Consider the following 24,742-nt stretch of genomic DNA (forward strand, 5'->3'; position numbering starts at 1 on the left):
TAGTTGTGGAAGTAGAATCTAAACCCAACTATGACTCTAGAATCCACATTCTTAAACACTATGCTATACTGTGTAAGAAATATCTACAACTTGGTAATAAACCAAAGGATACACACACACACACATTATATGTATGTATGTATACATGCATGTGTATATATGTATATGTATATGTATGTGTACATATATACGTATTTATATCAGTAGTTGTTAATACTCAAGTTCTCAGAGAAGCATTTCTCCTATTGTTACTGGTGAATCCAATGGTTAATATAATTACCTATTATTTATTAAAACTTCATTTTAAGCATAGTGAATGAAATTGGAAGAGAAAATAGCGGAACTTCATTCAGATAAAAAAAGTGTCCTAGGAATTTCCAGTAATGCAATCATACCTTCACCTATAATGACCAGGAGGGTATTTAATACTTCAAGCTTCTTTCTTTTAAATGTATAACATTCATCCAAATTCCTGGGAACACCTCTGCAGAACTGTAGTCAGCCAACACGGGAAGTTGATTGGTGTGGAGAAAAGGAGCAGATTAGACCTAACTGAGAGCAGACCTTGTCTGCCAGGAGACCAAGCAGCCCAGGGCCTTAGACATGAGGAAGAAGGAATCAGGGAGGGAGCCGAAAAAGGCCATGGAAGAAAATGGCAGATGCAATTGGACATTTTGTTTAATTCATTTACACAGGAGTTTATTGCTGTTTATGAAACTGTGTATTCCTATTATACTAATTCACAGCTTTGCACCTGTAAAATAAGAGAATATTACCATATTCTCTACCAGGCTGTGAGAGATTCAAGATATAGTAAAGTACTTAGAGTTCTCTGAAGGAGAAATGATTGAATTTGACAGGGTTTATCATTTTCCTAACATCTCCCTGAGCATGAACATGAACAACTGACACTCTGCCTTGCCTGATGACAGAGACAGCCCATGTCTTCCCACTTGCAGAAAACCCAAGAAAAGACTGCAAACTTAGAGAATATATATGGAACAGATTAATTGCAGTACAAAAGGATTCTTGATTTTACTGAGCAATATACCAAAGAATTCCTTTACGCAGAGTGGTCCTAGTGCAAACAAAGTGTGAGGGAATTCAAGGTCACAACTAGTATGTTGTGCCCAAATCCTTCGTCAGATCAAGGGTATCAGAGGAAGTCTGTAGACATCTCATGGCCCAGCCTATATCTGAACCGACGACTAGCCTTGGAGTCACTCCAGAGCCTCTGTGTGTGTAGGTCTGCAAAGTTCTGGCAAACGGAACGCAGAGCTCTGTTTACTTTGGTGTGGATTCAGGAGTTCTGATATGGTCAGAAGCAGTATGAAATATCATAGGTTTTTAACATGCAGGTATTCAGGAGAATTATCCCCCCTACCAAGCAGAACTTGAAATAGGGACACAGCGAATGGCTGCAGGTGCTTGCACCTTCTCCTTTGAATGGAGTCATATTTCACCAGAGTTAGACTGGCACAGAGCTGTCAGTCAGTTTCAGGGCACCCTAATTGTGCCTAATTATTCTCCTCCCCTTGTTGGTGGTGTCCCACTTGAGTGGAGGGACTTTGGTAGAACTAGAACATGACACTCTGAAGCAGGTAGAAAAATACCAGAAGCTGCCAACAGCCTAGACAAAGAAGATGACGCATTCCCTCGGAGTTAGGAAAGGATAAGCTGGTGTTCTTGACAAAAACTACCCTCCAAAGGGCCTATTTTGGGAGTCAAATGACAGTATGTTAATGGATCTAAATTACATGTTAACGGATCTTCCTTTATTAGGTTAGCCTGAATATCAATTTTTTTCTGAGTGTCCATCTCTACTCAGATGGGGTTTAGGAACAGCTCATTGAAGGGACAGTATGATGAGGAAATTGCTCTTCAACCGAGTCTTAGAGACAGGGTTAGAATGGGGGGGGCTGGCAGGACTGGGAACAGACCTCGTCCATGACAGCTGAGAAAAGGTAAATGCCCAAGAATGGGCCCTATAAACCTCTGTGAAAAGAAGGAGGGAATGAAAGGAAGGAGAGAAGGAGGGAGGGAGAGAGAGAGGCAGGCACAAATAGTATAAGAACAAATATGATACAGGAGCAAGGACATCTGACCTGGAATAAAAAGAACCGAATTTACATTTTGCCACCTGCTCCTTGAGGATAAACCCTTTAACCTCTGTGTACCTTACCCACTTTATTTGTAACATGGGAATAATGGTCTATTTGATCTAATTTAAATCTATTTTAAATGGTCTATTTTTAAATTGTTTTTAATTCTCAAAACCTGAAAAACTCAGTTTTCAAAAGCTCTCAGAACAAGTCTAGCAAACATCTGTTTCAGAACTGCGGGGAAGGGGCTAACAGTGACAATGAACAGGAAAGAAAATGGAAAGTTCTGGAAAATGGGACGTGCTAGGAAGCAAATGAATCAGGACATGACAGGAAGCAGATTCCTCCTGTTTTAGCGAGGGTGCACCTCCACTGAGATAAAGGATTACTATTATTCAATTTAGATCTTTGTTTTACTTTGGTTCCAGTTAAAGATATTAGCTGATTTTAAAAAGTACACACACACACACACACACACACACACACACACACACACACAAACCTTGTATTTCACAATAATGCATCCAGATCTGTATTTAGTGGGTAGAATCAACAAGATTGGGGGAGGGGGAGGTTATGAATTCAGTTTTGAACAGAGTTAATGTGAGGGATAACATAGACAGCTGCATATACAATTTTAAAGCTCAGAAGAGAATTCTGGAACTATCATAACTAGGAACTCAAATACGAGCCACGGAAGGGAGAGTTCCAGGATGAGTGCTGGAAGCAGCAGAAGGTGTACAGGGTGTGGTGTCCCTGAAGCCAAGGGGATAGAGGGAGTTTCAGGAAGGATAAAATGTCAAAGAGGTGTCAAAGACCTTCTCCCCAGTAACCACCTCCTCCAGAGTTCCATGTCTTGGAAAACGGGAATGTTCTCCATCCAGCAACATGTGCCAAAGACCGCCAGTGACTCCTGAAACCCTTTCTTTATTCCTTACACCCACTTGCTCATGAGGTCTTGTTGATTTCACTCAGTACGTATTTTCAAGTCTGTCTTCTTCGTACCACTGCTCTCACCTCTCCGGACCCACTGCCATGATCTCGTGCCTGCACTTTGGCAGGAGCCCCAGTATGTGTTCTCCACTCCAGTCCATTCGTCTTGTGAGACAGGGTGAGCTTTTTAATAAACTCATATATTCGTGTGACTCCCCTCTTAAAGCTTTTCTATGAGTGCCCTTTGCTCATAGGATACAATTCAGTATCTTTATGAAGATCCGCCTGGCCCTGCACACCTTCCCAGCCATTAATCTCCTTACTTTCCGCTCTCCTACCTCTTGGAAAACATGCAACTCCCTGGAACTGGTCCTGCCTCTCTGAAGGCAGGGTGTTTGCTCCTACTTCTCTTTCCTTTACCTGGAAAATTCTTTTTCTTACCCTTCAAGCCTCAGCTTATGTGTAGCTTCCTCTGAAGAGTCATTCCTGTCCATAACTTCCCAGACTAGATCAGGACCTCCAATATATACTCTCATGAAACACTGTAATTTTCAAATCGCTTGTGGTGATTGTGAAAGAGCTGCTGTACAGCAATGTATTTAAAGTCCGTCTCTCTTAGTAGACTACGGAGCAGAAAGAAGGAGAAGCATCTGCCCTGCGAACCACTGCAGCATCAGCAGCTAACACTTGCACTCACCTCATTTAATCCTCACAGCACAAGAAATAGGCAGACCTATGACTGCTTCCTATTGGAAAGAGAAAGCTACTCAGGTCACACTAAAACTAATTCACATCCAGACTCTCATTTCAGATCCAGGTCTCTTAAATACTCTCTATTCTACATTATATCTTGGTGCCCAGTAGGAACTCGATACATATTTGTCAAAGAAATAAATGAATACAATTTTCAAATATGTAAGTATTATAAATGTTCATTGTTAATGGAAATTCAGAAATTTGGAGAAACAATAAGATTAAGCAGTCGGTTATTGATCGTCCTAAACACAATTTCAAATTCTAATTACAAAGATCATGTTACTGTCTTATTCCACTATGGAGGGTTGACAATAACTTCCTCATCACTCTACAAAGTACCTTGTTCCAACAGCACTTGCTGTCATACAGTTTCTTCCTTCCTTCCTTCTTCCCTATCTCCCTTCTCCTTTCTTTCTCTCTCCCTTTCCCCCTCTCCTCTTTCTTCCTTCTTCAGAAAATATGTAGTGAGTCTTTGTTGTATATTAGGAACTATGTGAGATACAGGATATATATCGGTGAGTAAAACAGTACAGTCCCTGCCCTCAGGGAGTACATAATCTATAGAAGGGTGATTTAATACATAAGTAGAACCCACAAATATACATTATAAAATTGTGACCCCTATTAAAAAAGAAAGAGAATCCAGTAGTAGAGAATAGCAGAGTGGGGAGGAAGGGGCTCAGCAGGATGGAGAGGGAGTGAATGCAGAAGCCACCATCTGATGAATAAGGAGTTGGCCACAAGCGAGGCCAAGAGCATCCCGGAGCAGGGAAGAGGCCTGGTGCCTTGACGGGGTGGGTGGAAGCCAGGGTGGCCAGGGCGTGCACTCCAGGAGAGCAGCCTTCATCTGATGCAGCAGACCAGAGGGAAGTCTTTGGTGGCTGTTAGGCAAAGGAGAGGCATCATCACAATTTTTAAAGATTGTACACAAGACCATATGGATAACAGTTTAGAATAGATGGATGGAGAGAAGGGAGCATCACTATCAAAGATGAATAGAGATGTAAATATTACCAAGGCAAAAAAGGGCAGACTGAGACCAGGGCGGGGTGGTGAAGAGGAGGCCAGCTTGACAGATAAGAAGAAAGAGAGGCAAAGGGGTTTATGTCACTAACGCCTCCTTCAGCCTGGCTTTGCTTTCTGTGCCCTGTACCTACCCTGCCTCACCACAGTCTGGGTGCAGGGTTCCAAAGATACAAAAGGCCCAATGCTGGCCTTATGCATAAAATAAGGGAAAATAGAGAAATGGCCAATGTAAACCTAACTTCTAACCCAGAATTTGTGGCATCTCCCTTCAAGCCATAAAGCCTAATTATTACTTGCTTCTGTGTTAGGAGGTTGAGAATTTTCATTGTTTGGAGAAGCTTCCATTGGGAAATAAATCAAAATTCTACAAAATGGAAGTCCTTATGTACAGCATTCAGGAAGAAAGTGCCATTTACCGAGCTGTTCTTCTATAGTGCTTTGCAGTGTACTTTCTCACCACTGCGTGTTCCGTCATTCAACTCTAAAAGTGACCCCTGAGGTTATATCCATTTAATAATTGAGGAAGCCAAGGTGTGGTAAGGTTGAGTAACTTGCCCAAGGTCACATAACTAAAAAAAAATCAGTAGAAGAAAATGAAGAGGACCCATGTTGAGTACAATTGTAAAATAAAGACAGAGAGAGGAAAAGTGTAACCACCGTGTCAAAGTCACAAAGCATCAGCATGTAGGCAGGGATTAGGATGTGGTACATGGCACCTCCAAAGCCCACCCTGAAAAGCAGGGGAGCAAAGTACAGCAGGGCTCCCGGGCCAATCACCACCGTGACAGGAACACAGGAGTTTCCAGTGAGATGCTGGAAGCTCCACAACACTCCCTATGACCTTGACACAGAGAATCACACACCACAGTGTGGATGCAGTAAGCCCAAATGCTCCCCACCACAAGGTTTGCCTAAATCTAAAAAGAAACTGTAATTGTGTATACAGACAGCACCCCGGTTCTCAGAATGACACTGCAAAGAGACTTTTATCACATACTATGATCACTCAGGCTTGTAAGAGAGATTCACTGCTGGCTAGACATTGGACATACACAGCATCAGCATTATTGGAATCCAGCAAAATGTTTGTTTACTAACAGCACTATGCTCGCACGGATGAAATGTTCTTTGTTTTTATTGCCTAGACTCCATCTCCCTTCCCAAGTACTTGCATCTGAACATGATGCTTGGGAAAACAAGTCTCTCTCAGAACATACACTGTGAGTAATCAGGCTGCTTGAATTTGAAACCGTACCCAGGCAGTTCACCCACGTGTGTTCATTTCCCTCTAATTCAACCCAACTTCCACTTTGCCAGGAGCTCAGAACAGTTTATGTCAGAATTTGTCATGTCATTCTTGAAAAAGAAAACATTTTTCTAGTTTCATTCATTTTCTTATTGACCAAATTCATTGCACCGCTGTCCTTTCCCTCGATGCTGCGTGGCTGTGTAGGCTGTGCTCATAGAAGATGGCTCCTTCATTTCTGCCCCAGAAGACAAAGCTGTCTCTCAGCCAGATACACAAGCAACGATGACGCTAAGGGGCTATTTTTTTGTTATTGTTATTTAAGAAATGTTAACAAATTCCTGTTCAGATCTGTGAAATATGACAGTACCCAAAAATCTGCATAAAACTCTGGGCATTTAGGACTTCCCCAAGAGGTCTTTGCTTCTAGAAGCAAAGTCTCTAGTTGCCTGAGTAGGAATAACATCCCAAAATAAAGAAGTTCCATTATTTTTTTACTGGAAATCCCTCACAAGACAATTAGGGACCAACAGAGACTGATTCTTTTATTAAGAAATGAGCATTAGGTAATTTTATTGAACAGAATGTCCATATGGGATGTCTGTTCCCAGGCCACGCAGTAAAACAGGACTTTTTTTTTTGCTTAGAAAACAAGGGTCCTCCTGTTCCCACACTGTCACCCCTCATTCTTTTCGTGTGGACTGTATTTCATGATGATGTATTGCTTCTGCCAGAAATGAGTAGTTACCCAGAAAACGCATACATTCACCCCATAAAAAGAGGGCTACATGCAGAAAGATCACCAAGGTCATGGCCAATTCTATTGACAGCAAAAAACAGTTGAACTGACTTTTACCACCCAGGCAGGGGATGAGAGGGTGCAGCATGGCCTAAAATTTCTTTCTGGCTCAGAAATCTGAAATTGACCCAGGCTTTTCCCAATGTTCTCCCCACCATAGCCCCTCCAAAAAAAATCAGACAGCTAACAATGTCTTTATGACACCTTCTCACTTCTTAGATACGAGGTCCAGGAGGGGTATTTAGGGGATATAAGGGGAAGGCATGTGGTCAAAAAGACCAAACGAAATCCTATCATGATACAGCTGGACAAGACCGCAAAGCACTGGCCCCTTTGCTCACTGACGGCATGGGGTAGTAGGAATGACCAACGGGGGTGGATCTGAAGATTGGGGCCATTCTTTAAGTAGAGGTGCAGTATGGGTTTTCTAGGCCTTTTTCTCACAAATAATTTTCTGGATCTCTAATAAGTACTAAATTTTTAATAAATAAATAAAAACAGCAATGATTACATATACTCAGCCCAACTTTGTCTGTGGTTAGCTGCAACAAAATCTAACCCTGACCTGTCTGATAATTACAAGAACTGAACATTTTCCCTGTATGCATGGTGAAATGATGTAGCTTCAAAAAAAACTTGGGAACAAACACCTTTAAATGTAAATACAAGAGTACACAAAAGGAGGTTTAGAGCTGTTTGCATGGAAAATAATACAGAATCAATAAATAATAGTACAAGAATAAACTGTTTCACTGTACTCACAAATGTAAGCCTACTTCTGCCCATCCCTGTATGTAACGTAGGAAACGGAATCATTGCTACGGGAAACTGTCAACTGGGAAATTCAGAAGGGATTCATAGCCAAAATGTAATGTGTGTGCTCTTCTGCATGAGCGGTATAATACTGTCACTTTTTTTTTACTGAGGTGTTTTACTGACACTGGCCTTTTGATTCCATGCAAGACAGAGGCCTGAGATCTCGGCATGGAGGAGATGCTCACTAAATATTTGTTGAATGGATAAGGCATGGGTGTGCAAAATCACTGCTCCCTGTCAGGGATTCTGCACATTAAACACCTCTCTGTGTGTCTTCAAAGGCACCCTGGGTCTGCTTTTCCTCGGAATGATTCCATTTGGCCTGGGTGGTGAGGCCGTATCACAGCTGGGTGTAGCGATAACTCCATTCAGCTCACTTGCTGCACCAGGGAAGAAAAAATGTGCTTTTGTGCCATTGTAATTTCCTGGCTTCTAGAAGGAGCCATGGCTCCACTATTATCAAGCTTGCAGTTTCTCTTTTAGTTCTTAGCCCTGAATGCTTACTTGGAAAATTAATAGAAGGAATAACTGGACTGCTGGAGACAATGGCAGGGGTTAGGACTATAGTTAACACCCATTCACAGGAAGTAGAAGCATTATTCCAGAAGACAGACCCAGGTCATCAGGCTCAGAATAGGGAGGTACTTCCTAGAGCCATGCCACGGGGAACACACTGCCACGTAAGTTGCCTTCCTGTCTCTGGATGATGCAAACTGTGGCTGGATGGACAGCCTGTGCTACAGAACTGACAACGGTATCAGGTGGGAAACAGAAGTGACCTTTAAGGCCTCTTCCAATTCTGCGTTTGATTTTCCCATGTCCCTGTAGATTCTGAGGGATCAAAAGATGCTGTGAATGGTGCTTCCTCTATCCCTGTAATTTTCTTGGTTACTGCAGATTTAGTCAGTAAGGCACCTGATAGCAGGCACAGCCCAACAGCAGCAGTTGTCCCTCCTTGTCACTGCGGTACCAATCCTCTCACTGTCCATCCTGATGATGCCTCAAATACCCAAGCAAAGGGTCAAAGATGTTGCAGCAAAGGCAGCAAGAATGAGCAGGACACCTTGGCGGCCCCAGTAATGCTATGAAATATGTAGGCAACGTGGCATCCCTCTCATGCCTCTGCACCTCCAAAATCCAGGTCAGCTATGAATCCCTCCACGAGGCCTTCTCAAACATCTTCCTGGTTGAAATTAGTGGATGCTTCCTTAGAACGCTTAGAAGGTCCTTACGCCTCCTTTAAAGTACAATGCCTCTCCTGTTCTGTAGTGTGCTGCAGTTATTTGTGTGCAGGTCTTATCTCCTCTACTAGGATCTTATAAGGCAGGATCCATTACAGCACTGGGAAAGCCAGGGTAAATCAACTCTCCATCTGAGTGCTAATGATTTGGTTGAAGCAACTGGATAAATGCACCAAGGATGGATTTTGGAGATAGCATCTTTCATTAAACATTAATTCATACGTGGCAAGCATGCAAAGCATACCCGCTGCATGTTGGACACTGAGTTACACTCTTACGACACTGTTAAGAGGAAATAAGAATTAGATAAAGATTTTACCCTCTCACCATAATAATGAAATCCATCACCTCCACTGACCCTCAACATCAGCTCAGGGGTGAAACTTGGAGTCAGGCTGTATCTGGTCAAAGAGATGTAACTTCGTGCCTGGTCACCTGAGGAGTGGCACATTCCTATTTTATACCACTTGACTTTGGAAGCTCAGACATATATAAGGGTATGATGGCCTTATTTAAGACTCTAGAGATCAGGCAGGGACAGGCTGCATGAGATGTCATCATCGCTGCCCGTGAGCGGCTGGGAGAGGGTTGGCACTAGCACTGAGGATAGACCGTATAAGGAAAAGCAGGCAGTGTGCTTAATGTTACAGAGGACATGAACACGAGCATGCAGCCAGCCTGCATTGGTCAGAATCCCAAGTTGGCCATTCACTTGCTGTGTGACCTTGGGTAGTTACCTAACCTCTTTGTGTCTGTTTCCTCATTTGTAAGATGGGAATAATAATTTTATCTTTCTCATGTAGCTGTGGTGAGGACTTAAAGACTTAACAATGTAAGTAGAGTACCCAAAACAGTGTTAGTAGAGTGAGTTGAGTTGTTACAATGTTCTGTATTGAGCATCCCCTTGATTGACAGTAAGTCAGGACCCAGACCAGACAATTTCACTCATACCATCAAGGTAGTCCCTTCACTGTAGAGACACAGAACCAGCCTCTCAGCCAATGAATGCATTTTCACAGGCTTCCAGTCCCAGAAGAGAGGCTTTCTAGGCATTTGAGTATAATATTCCCAACGAAGCAGGAAATGAAGAGATGCTCCTCCTGAAGACACTTTCTTGGTCTTGGGACATCAACATAAGCCCACTTATCCAAGGAGACCCCCTCGGTGACACCCTCCTTCCCCAAACCTCTGCAGAATTCTGCCAGTCTCCCACTGCTTCTGCATCAGCTCTGACCATCCTTTGCCCACTGAGGCCCTGCATCAGCCTTCTGACAGCTAGTCATCTCCATTCCCTGCTGATTCCATGAGGCTTATACAACTCAGACCTTAGTATATCATTTCTCTGCTTAACTATGACTGACAGGGAAATCCAACTGGAAACAATGATATTGAGTTGTCCCACCAAATGGATTATGATTAAACTAAAAGTTAAATAATATTAAGTACTTTTCAAGAGTTTGGGGAAGGAGAGTCTCACACATTCCTGGTGGGAGTGTCAATTAGTATGGCTGCTTTGGAGAGCCTCGAGGCAGCGTGGACTAAAATTAAAAGTGCACACACGCACTGCCCCGGCGAGTTCGGGCTCCAAGTCTACGCAGAAGTACTTTCTTGTGAGAACGAACAGGCATATGAAGGACATTCAATGAGCCTTGTGTGGAATGGAGAAGAAGATTAAAGCCTAAATGTCCGTCAAAAGGAAATGGCTAATCTCATTTATTCATCTTCTGGAGTGCTATGCAGTATTGAAAGCATAAGCTAAGTCTAGATTTACTAACAGGAAAATGTTATATAACTATGAGTTATGGGATGGAGTATATCCACCCAAAATCTGTATGTTTAAGTCCTAACCCTCAGGATCTCAAACTGTCTATGTTTGGATACAAAATCTTTAAACAGGTAATTAAGGTCAAGGGAGGTGGGCCCTAATCCAACATGATTGGCATCCATATGAGAAGAGGGATGAGTGTGTGAAGACACAAGGAGAAAAGGGTCACCTACAAGCCAAGGAGAGAGGCCTCAGAAGACACCAACCCTGCCAACACCTTGATCTTGGACTTCTGGCCTCCAGAACCACGAGAAAATAAATTTCCGTTGTTTAAGAAACCTAGTCTGTGGCACTGTGGCACTGCAGCCCTAGCCAAGGAAGACACCATACTGTATAGAAAACTGAGTGGAAGGGTCTTCCCCAGCCTGACAACAGCAGTTACCTATGGAGAGAGATTGGGAGTAAGGAGAATAGTTGAAGGAGAATGTAGCCTTAAAAATAAGGTTTTACTTTTTACAATAAGACAGCGCTTATATATTATTTGCATATCAATTTTTTTAAATCCTCTTCCATGGCACAGCATACAATGTACCTCACCACCTGGATGCAACAATCCCTAGAACTTGAGACCTGTCCACCGTCATCCCCCAACCCCTGCACACCTATCTGCCACAATAGAACGTCCCATCTCTCTAATGCCTCGAAGCCTCTGACTGTCTCCTTCTGCTTGGAATGTCTTTCCCCCTTTTTTTAAAGCCTGGGCTGGTGACTTTCATCCTTCAGAGCTCAGCCTGACATCACCACTTTAAAAATAGGTTCCTGGAAGTCTTACTGGGCAGGCCTCCCCCAGGGCTACTTCTCCATTCTTTCGACGTTTTAATCTTATTTGTACTCCCAGTGTCTGATCAGCGTCTACAGCTTAAATGCTCAATAAATGGTTCCCACATACATGGATGTAGGGCGGTTTTCTAGCAGTTGCTTTTCCATCCACTCTGTCTCAAAGGTCCAGCACCTCAGTCCATGTGTATTAGTAAGGGACTCCTTAGAGACTCAGGCTGTAACCATGGCAAAGTGAGGTCCTAGCCTTTCCAAGTTGTTTTTAATACAACAGGACAACAATATTTCTGGGTCATCCAAGCCCCATTTGCTTCCATATCTGATGAAATCAGCTAAGAATGTATTTATTGCAAATTTTTAAAGTTCTGTGCCCATCAAAGTTTTCAATGACTTAACCGACAGCAGGCCCAAATCAAAAATGCCCATTGACCTGTGCCTGGGAGCCTCTGATGAACCAGGCCTTACCTCTTCATCGGCTTGGGTGAGCACTCCCTCTCCAGGTTGGAGGATGTGTGTTTCACATGCATCGCATTGTAGGAAGTGTGAGTATAGTCATTTTCGTCGCTGTAGTCAGGACCGAGCAATGTCCGCGCCCAAGTTCCCATGTCATAGGGAGGAAGGGTTCCTCCAAATTCCGAGGGCAAAAATTCAGGGTGTATTAGCTGATGAAGGCTGTTTAAATTGTTCCCATGCAGGAAAATCTGGAAAGAAAGAAAATAGTTAGTGATTAAGAAATGCAAAACATATGACCGAGTATGTAAGCTAATACACAATTGAACAATGACAAATTGGATATGCTGCTGTGGATGGCAGTATTTAAGGAGGCATTCAGTTTCATGTCTACGGCTCTGTCTTTATGAAATGTTAATTTATTGCTCAGAAAAGGGGCCAATTTAATATCCTTAAAAATGAAGTTCAGGAACAAATTGGGTGTTATTTGGCCGTGGCCCAAAATTTACAGAGACAGTCATCCCTAATTATGCCTACTAGGGATAAGAGCAGTGAAGCAGGCCACCCACGCCCCCGCCACCGCTTCCACGCACCTCTGTATCACTCTCTTCCCTCCCCCGGAGCATTCTCCGCCCTCTGCTCCTCCTCAACGCTCCCCATTATTCCCAGGCCCGCAACACGCAGCAGCTTCTTCCCAAGTCTGTCCCAGAGACACCTGATTGCTCAGGTTCTCCGACTTCCTGCCCCCAACTAACTCCTTATGAGCTGCTGACTTCTATTTTATGGTGATTCGTTCCTTTATGCTTTGCTGGACAAAAGGAAGAGAAAGATGCCCAGAGAAAAAGATGGTATTTTCTTACTCTTCTAATATGCTCATAGCTTCTGGGGTCATGTGGGCATAAGGTAAAAGTTCAATCAATTCTTAGTCAACGAAATTGACAACTGTGGCCTGGGACTTAATCGTGAAATAGTATTGCAGCTACTTCCCAATCATGTCTGAGGGCTAATCACCAAACAGGTCTGCAGCTTCTAAACATGTAATGTAATGGACGGTGAGGGAAATTGGTCAAGCAGGGGAGAAAACACCCCCAAATTAGAAGTATTTTTATGCAAACACATAAAGTGGATAGATAAGCCACAGGCTGATAATTACCACTGCCTGCAATTTAGGAGTTGACTCCTGGAAGTGTATTTAAAGTACACCTGCGTAATGACATTCGTTTCCACACTTCTTCATACTGCAGGCTCAATACACTAAGTATAGGGCCATCACAAATGTACACCCCCCAGTTAATCATTATAACATGTACATGTGATTTGCAAAAGATGTAAACACAGTATCATAACATACCATGTAAGTACTATATTGGACTATATTAACAGTATACTATATTGCAGGATACCTTATTAGTATATAATAAACACCTATTACCTTGTTCTGTTGTACTGGTTTTAACTTTAGATGTAATGGCATCATTTAAAGAAGAAAGGGACAAGAAGCTAAGTGCTAAAATTCTTCAGAAAAAAGCTGTAGCACTATAGAACACGGTACATTTTCTGACAGTGGATTGGGTGTGACCAAATTTTAATAATAATTAGTTCTTTTGAAGAAATTCACATGTTCTGGCTTTTGAAAAACACCTCACAGGAGGAACTGCAGTATTTGAAATGTAGAAAAGTTGGACCTAAACGCCCGCCTACTATTAAGAGCGAACATTTGTATCCACCTACTCCACACCTCTGGTTCTTTGAAGGACGAGGAGGGCTTTGGAAACTGGCCCTTCCCTGCGGGTTCCACGGGACGGAGAAGCTCAACAGGGAGGACACTGGATGTTCCACCTGCACAATTCTGTTCTGCACTCTGAGCTCCAGAAACTCCCTTCTATGGCTCAGTGCCAGATGTTGATTGCTTGGTGGGAGGAATTCTTGCTGGCTCCTTCCTGAGTAGAAGATGAAGCCAGTGGGAAGCCTGAAGCTATATTGGAAACAGTCTAGAGCACGTCTCTGTCCTTAGCACTGTCCTGAGCCCCAGACAGATTGCAAAATGTCCCGGAATGTCTCTCCCTCCTGAGGCTGACTAGTCCTAATTCCCAATCCCACGTTTGTTTAGTAACAGCAGAATGACTCCCTTGTACCCTAGTGCAGTGTTCCTAAGGACTTGGAAGCATCTGAGGTCTGGGAGTTAGGAACCCAAAGACTGGGATGGGGGGGTGCATGGCAGGGGGGGTTCCCTCACATCATTATTCTCCACACAATACTCAGAGCTCTCCCCTAGCATGGGGGCCTCCAGTAGAGGGGTACACTTAAGATGCTGTAAGAATGCCCCTGGCCAGGTACCCTTTGGAGGTGTGGCTCCCGACCCAAGAAAGTAGCCGACATCAGAAAGCTTGAAAGAAAAAGGAGCTAAATGGTAAAAAAAAAAATCACAGCCACCAAATCTCTCCTACATGTGTGGCATCCTTCTACCTGTTTTCCTGTGCTGTCACATTTAATTACCCCAGCAGCTCCGTCATGTGGGCATTAGTAACCCCATTTTACAAATGAGGAAATAGAGTCAGAGCGGTCAGCGAATGTTCAGTTTCTCAACTAATCAGAAAGCCATACACAAGGCCAGCTTCTCAAATGTCATCAGCTGATATAATCAAGACTTTAAAAGCCTTCTTCATTATTATTTCTAATGAAGAATGTTTCCCCAGCCTCAAAGGTGATAGATTTGGCAGCTATGACCCAAGTGTCCTCGGGGAAAAATAAACTATTAATATTCTGCATCATGATATTACATTTGCAGGACAAAATGCTGGCTATTAAAATATTCCAATAACAGGAAGCTGTTTGACCCCATCGCTCCCAGAATCGTTTACGGTAAAATGGGCATCTGGTGTTTGCAGCATGGCTTCACCGTTTCCTTCCGTTTGTCACTGGGACTCTGAAAATAACCCAGTTCTACTAAATTATTGATTGAATCCAGGCCATTTTCAAACTCCAGCTGAGGCTCAAATGCTCAGGGACTGTAGAAAAGCAGGAAAACCACAGAGAAAAATGAGGAGAGAAGGAGAGAGTGAGAGATTGAGGGGAAGGATGCTGCAATTCACTGCCCCCCACCTGGCCCCGCTTCATTCCTATTAGGCATTGGGCATTTCTTTCCCTTACCCGCTTCCTGGTCTTGTCCTTAAGAAATGGCTTGATGAGTGTGTACAAGGCATGAATGTACCAGGGCTGGTTGACAAAGTGGACTCCTCCGAAGCGAGCAGGAAAGCTGTCCTGGGGTGGAGAGAGAAATACAGGGCAGTCAGCAGGCGCTCGGGGTTGGGCTGGGCCCGTTGAGCTGCAGTGCGGAGAACAACCTGCGTCTTCTAACTGAAGGCCTAGCTGAGGGCGGGAAAAGACAGCAAACGTACAGCTTCCCACCTGTTAAGGTTTCCTTTATTCTCCTTGCCCCCGCCCCACCCTGTTGACTCCACAACTTAAAAATCCTGCATAGGTATCAGGACTGCCTTTTCCAAGTCGCAATTATGCTACTGCCCAAAAGGCAGGAGTGAATACAGCCTGGGTGGGAGGAGGTCAGGATTCTCTGTGGCGTTAGGGGGAACCCAGGCTTCAGAACCCAGGAGCCCAGACCACAAGATCTCCCTGCCCTTCTGCTCCAACCCTCCCCACGGATTACCATGACAATGCCTGTACTTCCCGAGAGAGTGAGGGCTCCCTAGCAAGCGGTTGGAGAAGGTTTTCGAAGGCTCTCTGGAACCGACATTACCCATACTAGCACCTTACGCCGGTTACTGAATTGAGTCCTCACTTCACCCTGCATCCTACACAGTGGAACCCAGAGAAAAGATACTTGTTGATTGACAGCTAGTCACTTCCCCTAATGAAGGTCCTCTTTGTCTGCAGATCGACACATTTTGTAAGTATCAGGAAATAAGAGCATTTTGAAAATGGTTCCAATTTTGGAATCCATATCAGGGCACAAGCTTGTGTTTCGGAAGCTGAGAAGCTGGATAAGGGACCTGGCTCATAAAGTGTGAGCTCATCCCACAGACCTACCAAGTCCTGAGGTCCCGACCAGGGACTTCCCCAGACAGCTCATCCTGGTTAATAGAATTTTTAAAGAGAAGGAACGTCTAATGCCATTTGAATTGCCAAGTGGGTTGGCAATCAATTTCACTACAACGAATAATTTTGTCAACTGTCAGCAAACTGAGAGGAAAGCAGAAGTGCCCGGCTGTTAGAGCTCAGGGTTCAGCCAGCCGAGCTGCTTCCTGCAGTGTCTGAAATGCCTTGCTGGGGTCCTTTTTAGGAACGTGGGAAGAGGGTTATTAACTTGTTTTCAGAACCCTCAGCGTGTACGGGATCTTTCACCATCTTTCACATTTCAGCAAGAACTGTGCTGAAGGGTTGAAATTTGAAAAACCTAAAAGAAATTTTGCCTCTATCTAGACATTTTACAGAGTACAAAGAAATTAAATATTTTGCAGTCCACACTAGACAATTTCAATAAAGGTCTTTGTTTTGCAGGGTATTTATTTATTTTTTGTTTCCTTTATTTTAAGTAAAAAACCTTGATGAAACCACCAAGTGAGGGTAAAGAGACCGTTTATACTAACTGGCACATTTGTCAGAATCTCTCACTGTTCCAAATATGAATTGAGAAATGCAAAAGTTCTTAATAAGATAGTCTTTCCTCTTCTCTTTGGGGGACAATTTGGGATCTAAAAATTCTTTGGTTAAAAAAAAAGCCATTCCCCAAAGTTTTGCCTTTGTAGTGAGTGCCAGGCTGTAGCTTTATTTGATTTGGTCCTTTGGAACTTGTTATTCAGAAGTATAATTCATTTTCCCACACACTAAACATGGGTTCTGAGGCACTTTAAAAGAGGAACAAGAAGAAACGGTTTATCTATAAGTCCTGGGTTTTATAGTCTTTTTTAACAAGACCAATAAGATTTTTATTTCTGCTAAGAGTCTGTTGTATTATACATTTCTAGGTTAGTAAAGTGGAAGAAAATTGTAAGTAACACTCAAGGGGCAATAGGCAAAAATTTCCAAGAAAAGATTAACCTTTTAAAAATATCTAGAGGCCCTTGGTTTTAGTTTATGGAACATCAGTCATCAAAGACATCAAAACTGTCTTCTATTGGTGCCAGAGGAGGTTAAAAGATAAAATACAGGCCCGAGATCCTGTCAGTTCTCTCTAGAGTTGGCCTTGGCTTCGAGTCCTCCAGCTCCAAGACACACTGGGCTTTTAGTGATCTCCTTCAGATCAGCCAGCCGTCATGTGCAGATACATGCATGGAAAATCTTATGCCTCAGACTTCTGGGTTTGGGCCAGATTAGAAACAGGATCACTTTCCTTCAAGGTTTATCTATAAAACTCATATGAAAAGCCTTCTGTGCAATAAAGGCAATGTGCAAATATTCTGGGTATTCTCAAATGAGCCTGGCCATATTATTAATAATAATGATGCTTGCGTATGTGTGTGTGTTTTGCAAAGAGAAAGGTGATGGAGGGAAAATGAGCACATACAACCCTACACCCACCATTGTTGGTCCTGTAGCCCGGGCTCATCAGCATACTAGAGGGGACATTGTCTGTAACACAAATGTCTCTCAGGACCCCAAGAGGTCCCTCCACTCTCAGGGAGGTGCTTTTCTTAGGGGCTGGAGCAGACCCAGCTCCAGATGGTACACCTTGATTCAATGGCAGTGTAATGCTTTGTTGTTCTGTGTTCTTAGCAACTAAAGAGTATGCACTGAGAACACACCCTGGGTTCCACAAAATGGTATTAATATTTGCATATTTCATGCATTTATCAATAAAAATATAGTATTGTTTCAAATTATAAATGCTCAAAGAATGAAATTTGGTTTTCCCCCTAGTTTAAATTACTTTTATTTATTTCCTTGTTAGAAAAATAACCCACTCTAAAAAATAAAAAGTAGATAAAAATGTTATTTGAAAAAAATGAAAAATTTTGGAATGACAAAAAAGAAGGAAAGAAAAATTTTGCATATTCTCAGTGTTAAAGACATATGCTTACTATTTGCTCTCCTTCAGGAAGGGCTATATTACACTATAGTAATACAACATACAAGCTCCACTTTTCATTATTTAAAACCATTAAGCTTTATTTCTCACTCACATAAAATGTCCAGTTTAAAATTTAAAAAATCATTATTTATACCAAAAACTTGGAAGATCTCAGACTGAATGAAACAACTAATAGAGGTCCATGCCAAATGACAGAGATGTTAGAATTACTTAACAAAGATTTTAAATTAACAAGCAATTATAAATACACATGAAAAAGTAGAAAAATCTCAGCAAAGAAACAAATACTCTTAGCAAAGAAATATAAAATATAAAGAAATACACAATAAAATTTTGAACCAAAAAGTACTATTACAACAACAAAAAAGTTCAGCAGGTGTTCTCAACAGTGGGGGTGGAAAGGACAGAGGAAAAAGTCAGTGAACTAAAGATACAATAGGAATTATCCTACATGAACAAAGAGCAAATATGCCTGAAAACAATGAGGGGAGTCTTGGGGACCTGTTGGGCTTACGACAAAGATCTAACATTTGTGACATCAGGGTCCTGGAAAGAGGAGAAAGAGCGCAGGACTTGGAATCACCAAGAAATAATGTCTTTAAACTTCCAAAATTTAGCAAGAAACTTAAACCTATAGTTGGGAGCAGCTACATAAACACCAAAGAGTAGAACCTCAAGTAAACTGATGCCAAGACACATCATAACTATATATTCAAAAACTAAAGACAAAATATTGACTGCAGCCAGAGGAGAAAAAATGATCTTGAAATGGCAGTTGATTTCTCATCAGAAACCATGGAGGCTAGATGGAGGTGGTGCAATATTTTTTTGGTGCTGAAAAAAAGAGCTATGAATCTAGGATGCTGTATCCAACAACATATCCTTTGGGAATAAGCAGTTTAAGAAATTCTCAGGTGAAGGGAAATCAAGCAAATCTGTTGACAGTAGACCCACCCCAAAAGAATGGTTTGAGGAAGTTCTCTTCTACAGAAAGAAAATGATAAATAGAATCTTGAGTCATTGGGAAGGAAGGAAGAACACAACAACCAAAAATACAGTTAAATGTGATAGGTTTTTTTCTTTTCTTCTTCAGTTTTCTGATTGAAATAAAAGTCATGACACTGTCTGATGTGGTTCCAAATGTATGTAAGGGAAATTTTAAGACAGTCATATAAATTGGGGAGAGAAAAGAAAGGGAGATAAAGTTTTTAGACTTGATCTCCTAAAACTTTTATGTCAATAGATTGATCAGTTATATATGTATAATGCAATACTTACAGAATTGCTAAAGCAGCTATACAAAGATTTATACTCAATAACACCACAGATAAATAAAAATAGAACACTAGTAAGTAGTACAAGTAACTTAGTGGAAGGCAGGAAGGAGAAAATGGAAATACAGAACAGAGAGAACAAATACAAAAGAAAACATAAAATGGCTAACTTAAGCCCAGCTAGATCAATAATTAATTTAAATTGGTCTGAATTAACCTATTAAAAGACAGAGATTGACAGAGTGGGTTGGACAATGTGACCCACTATGCACGGTGCCTAAAAGAAACTCACTTCAAATATAACCATAGCAGCTGCAATGTGTATGAAACAAAAACTGGTAGAAGTAAAAGAAGAAATAGACACTTCCACAATTATTATTGGTGACTTAAATATCCCTCTATCGACAGCAGATAGACTTTTGGACAGAAATTCAGGCAGGATATAAAAGAACTCAGCGGCACCATTCATGAACATAATTTCATTGGTGTGTTTAAAACACTTCACCCAGCACCAAAAGAACACACTTTGTTTTTTAATTGCCTGTAAAACCTATATCAAGATAGACCATATCTGGGCCATAAAACAAACTTCAACAATTTTAAAAGAAGTGAAATCATACAGAGTGTGTTCCCTGTTCATAATGAAATAAACTGGAAATTGACACCGGAAACCAGTGTCAGATTGTGGAAGTTCTCCTTCATTATTTTTTCAAATAAGTTTTCAATTTCTTGCTGTTCCTCTTCTCTTTCTGGCACCCCTATGATTCAGATGTTGGGACATTTAAGGTTGTCCTGGCCATTCCTAAGTCTCTCCTCATTGTTTTTGTATTCTTGTTTCTTCATTTTGCTCTGCTTGAATGTTTATTTCTTCCTTCTGCTCCAAACTATTGACTTGGGTCCCGGTTTCCTTCCCTTCACCCTTGGTTCCCTGTACATTTTCCTTTATTTTACTTTGCATAGTCTTCACTTCTTCCTCTATTTTCCTCACATACTCAGTGAACTCTGTGAGGATCCTGATTGCCAGTGTTTGGGATTGTGCATGGGATAGGTTAGCTATCCCTTCATCACTTAGTTCTATTTTTGGACCTTTGATTTGGTCTTTCATTTGGGCCATATTTTTATGTTTCAGCGGGTCCATTATGTAGTAAGGGGTGGAGCCTTAGGTATTGGGGGGAAACCTGCATCACTGTGTTGTGGCACTGTACATGGGGGGAGGTCACAGAGGGAACAATGCTACTTGCTTAGCTCTCAGCTGGCTTTCATTTACTTCCTCTTCTACCCACAAGCAAATTGGACCCTTCTAGTGCTGGTTCCTGGGTGGATGAGTTTATGTATATTCTAGGACCCTATGGGTCTTTCCAACAAACTCTCCTGTGAGGCTGAAAGTCTCTTACACTGCCTCAACCTCCACAGATTCTTATAGTCAGAGGTTTTGAGGCTTTATTTCCCACACTGGAACCCTGGGTTGCATGGTCTGTCTCACTCACCCATTTTTCCTCCCAGTTTATCCACATGCAAATGTGGGGCCGCCTAGACCACCAGACAATGCCTCACCTGCCCTGGTCCTTTAGCTGCTGCCTTGCCATGCTTTCTCTCTACCCCAGCTGCCCATCTCCTCCTCTCCTACCAGTTTGGATGAACATTTCTTACTTAATCCTTGGTTGTCAGACTTCCATGCAGTATGATTTTCTGGCAGCTCTGGTTACTTTTTGTTTTTAAATTTGTTGTTTTCCCTCTTTTGGTTGTGTGAGGAGGCAAAGTTTATCTACCTATGACTCCATCTTGGCTGGAAATCCTAGAATTCAGCACTTTGTTTAAAAGAATTATACACAATGATCAAGTGGGGTTTATTTCAGGGATGCAAGACTAGCTCAAAATTTACAAATCAATTAAACTATTGTATTAACCACACTTTCTAGTTTCTATATGTGAAGTTTTGATGTCTGGTGCCTTGCTGACTACAAAGGGACTACACCTCAGTTAGCTAATTACTAGTGGTAGTAAATGACTAGTCTTGAGAGCACTCCTTTTATACGCAAACTAATTCATCAGGCATGCAGATTCCCAACTGCCTCATCTACTGTGCTCATACACTCTGCCCCAATTACCCTTCTTAAGGTCAGGTAGTAGCCAGATAGGGACAGGCCATATACCCAGAAGCCTACTGATACTTAAACCAGTCAATACTCAACCAGCTGAGCCTCCTTTCCCTGCCTGGCCTGTTCGTTCCCATGAAAACCACAATGAAGCCTCTTGCCCCAGCTTTCTCCTCCTCGTGTCCTCTGCCTCTTGACTAATCCTGGAGCTTCCCCATGTGCCCCCTGCTGTGTGGTGTGCCATGCCCTTATTTCTAGGGATCTGAATAGAACTAATTTCTTCTTTTGTGACAGTCATTTTCATGTCTGTGTGTCATACCATACCTAGTTAAATTCCATGTGCTTTTACAGCAGCAATCCATCATATTAACAGACCAAAGAGAAAAACTCTTGTGATCATCAACTGATACAGAAAAAGTATTTGATAATATTCAATACCCACTTCTGATTTAAAATGCTCTTGGAAAAATAGGTCTGTATTTGCAGATAATATGACCATCAACACAGAAAACCCTAAAGAACCTATTAAAAAAAACAACTCTTATAACTAAAGAGTGACTTCATCATCAATGTTGCAGAATAGAAGAAGAAACATACAATTAATCTATTGTGTTTGTATATACTAACAATAAGCATGGAGACATCAAAGTTAAAAATATATCACCTTTTACAATTCCTCAAAAAATTAAATATTTAAGAACAAATCTACCAAGACATATCTAGGATTTGTATGCTGAAAACTACACAATGCTGATGAAAGAAATAAATATTTAAATAAATTGAGAGACATATTATATTGTGACTTGGAAGACAACATACTAAATATGTCAATTCTCCTCACATTGATAGACAGGTTTAATGGAGTACCTATCAATAAGTAAGATTATTATTTTGTAGACATTGCTAGTATTATCCTAAAATTTACATGAAAAGCACAGACTGTAGGATAATCAAAACAATTTTGAAAAGGAGAATCAAATGGAAAGAATCATTCTATTTAATTTTAAGCCTCAGATACAGCAATCAAGACTGGGTGGTATTAGAGGGAAAGAAGCATGGGTCAGTGACATGGAGTGGAGAACTCAGAAATAAGACAACACAGATAGATATGCCCAACTGATTTTTGGCTAAGGTGCAAAGATTTCTGGGGAGGAAAGGACGCTTTTCAATAAATAGTGCTAGAAAAATTGTTCGTCCCCAGGTCAAAAATGAAACTGACAAACTATATACCTCATGCAAAATGAGGTGGATCATGGACTTAAATGTGAAACAAAACTATGAAATTTTTAGAAACATATAGGAGAAAACCTTTAGCATCCCAGATGAAGCAAAGAGATTTTAGGCTTGATTCGAAAAGCATAATCTAGAAAACAAAAAAATAATAAATTGGGCGTTGTCAAAATTTAAAACTTTTACTCTGTGAAATACTTGAAAAGAGAAACTACAGACTGGGAGAAAATATAGCAATTTATTTGCAAGAGCCCAAAATTGTTAAGTAACCTACATATCTTTTAGTGAGTGAAGGGTTAAACAAATTGGTACATTTATACCATGGAACACCACTCAACAGTTAAAAGGAACAATTGCTGACATGTACAACAATCTGAATGAATCTCTGGAGAATTTTGCCAAGTGAAAACAAAACAACCTTAAAAGGTCACTTATATGATTACATTTACCCTATGACATTCTTGAAATGACAAAATTATAAAAGCAACCCATTAGTGGTTGCTAGGAATTAAGGGTTGGGTAAGGGTTGATGGAAGTGGGTGTGGCTATAAAAGATCACCAGGAGTGATCCTTGTGATGCAAATGTTCTGGATCTGACTGTACCACTATCAGTGCTCTGGTTATGATATTCTCTAGTTCTGCAAGACATTATCAATGTGGGAAACTAAGTAAAGGCTATAGGTAATCTCTCTGTGTTATTTCTCAAGTTGCATGTGAAGCTACGGTCATCTTAAAATTTAAAAATATAATTATTGTGACAACTTCAACACTCCCCCAAAAAGAAGTAGCCATTATATTAAGTATAGCAGAAGCATTTCTAAGGATGATATTTTGTGCCCCATATGGAATGTTAAACAAAAAATGTCCAGGTAAACTGTAAGGCACAAGGTACACAGCAGGGCCTCCTAAGCAGCTCTTCTCTGTTTTCTTCGGGAGTGCTGGGTGCCATTAAGTGACTCTTGCAGTCCATTAGAAATTGCTTCTGTATTTAATGGGCACTTTGTTTGCACTTCATTTTCACACGGCACTATTTAAGCATCCCTCAGTTGCCTTTTCTTGTGTTTGATCTGGATGTAGGAGCAACATGATAGAGGCAGAACTATTTCCTCTCTTTCTTTGATAATCAAGTACAGATGTTCCTAGTGGCAGTTGACTGAGTTTCCTGCTGGATACCGTATCATTTTCTAAGTGTGTAATGCCTGCAGGCTAACACACTTCACATCACTTCAAAACACACCTGCCCTCAAAACTGCATTGCCCTGTGAAGCTTGGGGAGTTTGGCTCACATTGGCTGCCCTCTTTCACTCTCTTCCTTTCTCACCTCTTCTGCTCTGCTGTGGAAGTCAAAACAGGACAACTCAAACTCACAAATGCTGCAAACTTTCCACATCTATTAAGATGCCTTTGAAAGCCAAAGGCAAAGATTAAAAGGGAGAGGATGAGCACCTGAGCTGCCTTTCAGATGTTTTGCCTCCCTCCGGTTAATAGCTCTGAGTGTCTTTCAGAGCCTTAACAGAAGTCATCCATTTATGCATGTACCTGTATATATGTAGGTCAGCAGGTGGCATAAAGACACAAGCATGAAGTTTGGTTTTATCTCTTCAGTTCATGCATGTCTTACTAATGACATCCATTTCCCACATCAAAGCAAACAGATAAAACATTTTCAGCAGCATAAACGGGGTTCACTGATGGAAGGGAGCCTTCTAAAAATGCTGTATTTCATGGTGATGGGTATCTATCATACTATGTTGCAGTCATTAGTGTGAAAGTCACATATCCAGCTATTTGCAAGGAAATGGAGGGCTCATGCAATAGCAGTCACAGTCCAAATACTTCACGCATATCAGTAGGAAGCCTGAGGGAGGAGAGAATGTGTTCATTAGGAACTCAGTTGGGCAAAAGCCCCAACTGATCAAGGGCTATGGCTTTTCTTCAAACATACTCTCCTTAAAGGTACTGTTGAGTTCCAAGAAGCTGCACTAACCCAGCATTCTCTTGAGTATAGGAAGGGCTTGGAGTTCTTTTTTTACTCAGATTCAAATCAGAGCATGCTATAAGACAAGGACGGATCCGCAGATCCAAGAATAATTTATAACCCTTTCACAATTCCCTTAGCCGTCGT

At 41.6% G+C, this 24,742-nt stretch overlaps 1 protein-coding gene across 1 annotated transcript in view; it reads right to left on the reverse strand.

Annotated features, from left to right (window-relative positions):
• Positions 1-24,742, reverse strand: part of CLVS1 (clavesin 1) — a 154,507-nt gene that overhangs the window by 10,384 nt on the left and 119,381 nt on the right. Inside the window, exons 3-4 of the mRNA XM_037167433.2 lie at positions 15,122-15,232; positions 11,987-12,222 (exon numbers count right to left, since the gene is read on the reverse strand). Coding sequence (XP_037023328.1) covers positions 11,987-12,222; positions 15,122-15,232 — 347 coding nt within the window. The remainder of the gene's footprint in view (positions 1-11,986; positions 12,223-15,121; positions 15,233-24,742) is intronic.

The sequence above is a fragment of the Artibeus jamaicensis genome, unplaced genomic scaffold, assembly GCF_021234435.1.
Source record: "Artibeus jamaicensis isolate MK-2021 breed Jamaican fruit bat unplaced genomic scaffold, CSHL_Jam_final scaffold_916, whole genome shotgun sequence".
NCBI lineage: Eukaryota > Metazoa > Chordata > Mammalia > Chiroptera > Phyllostomidae > Artibeus > Artibeus jamaicensis.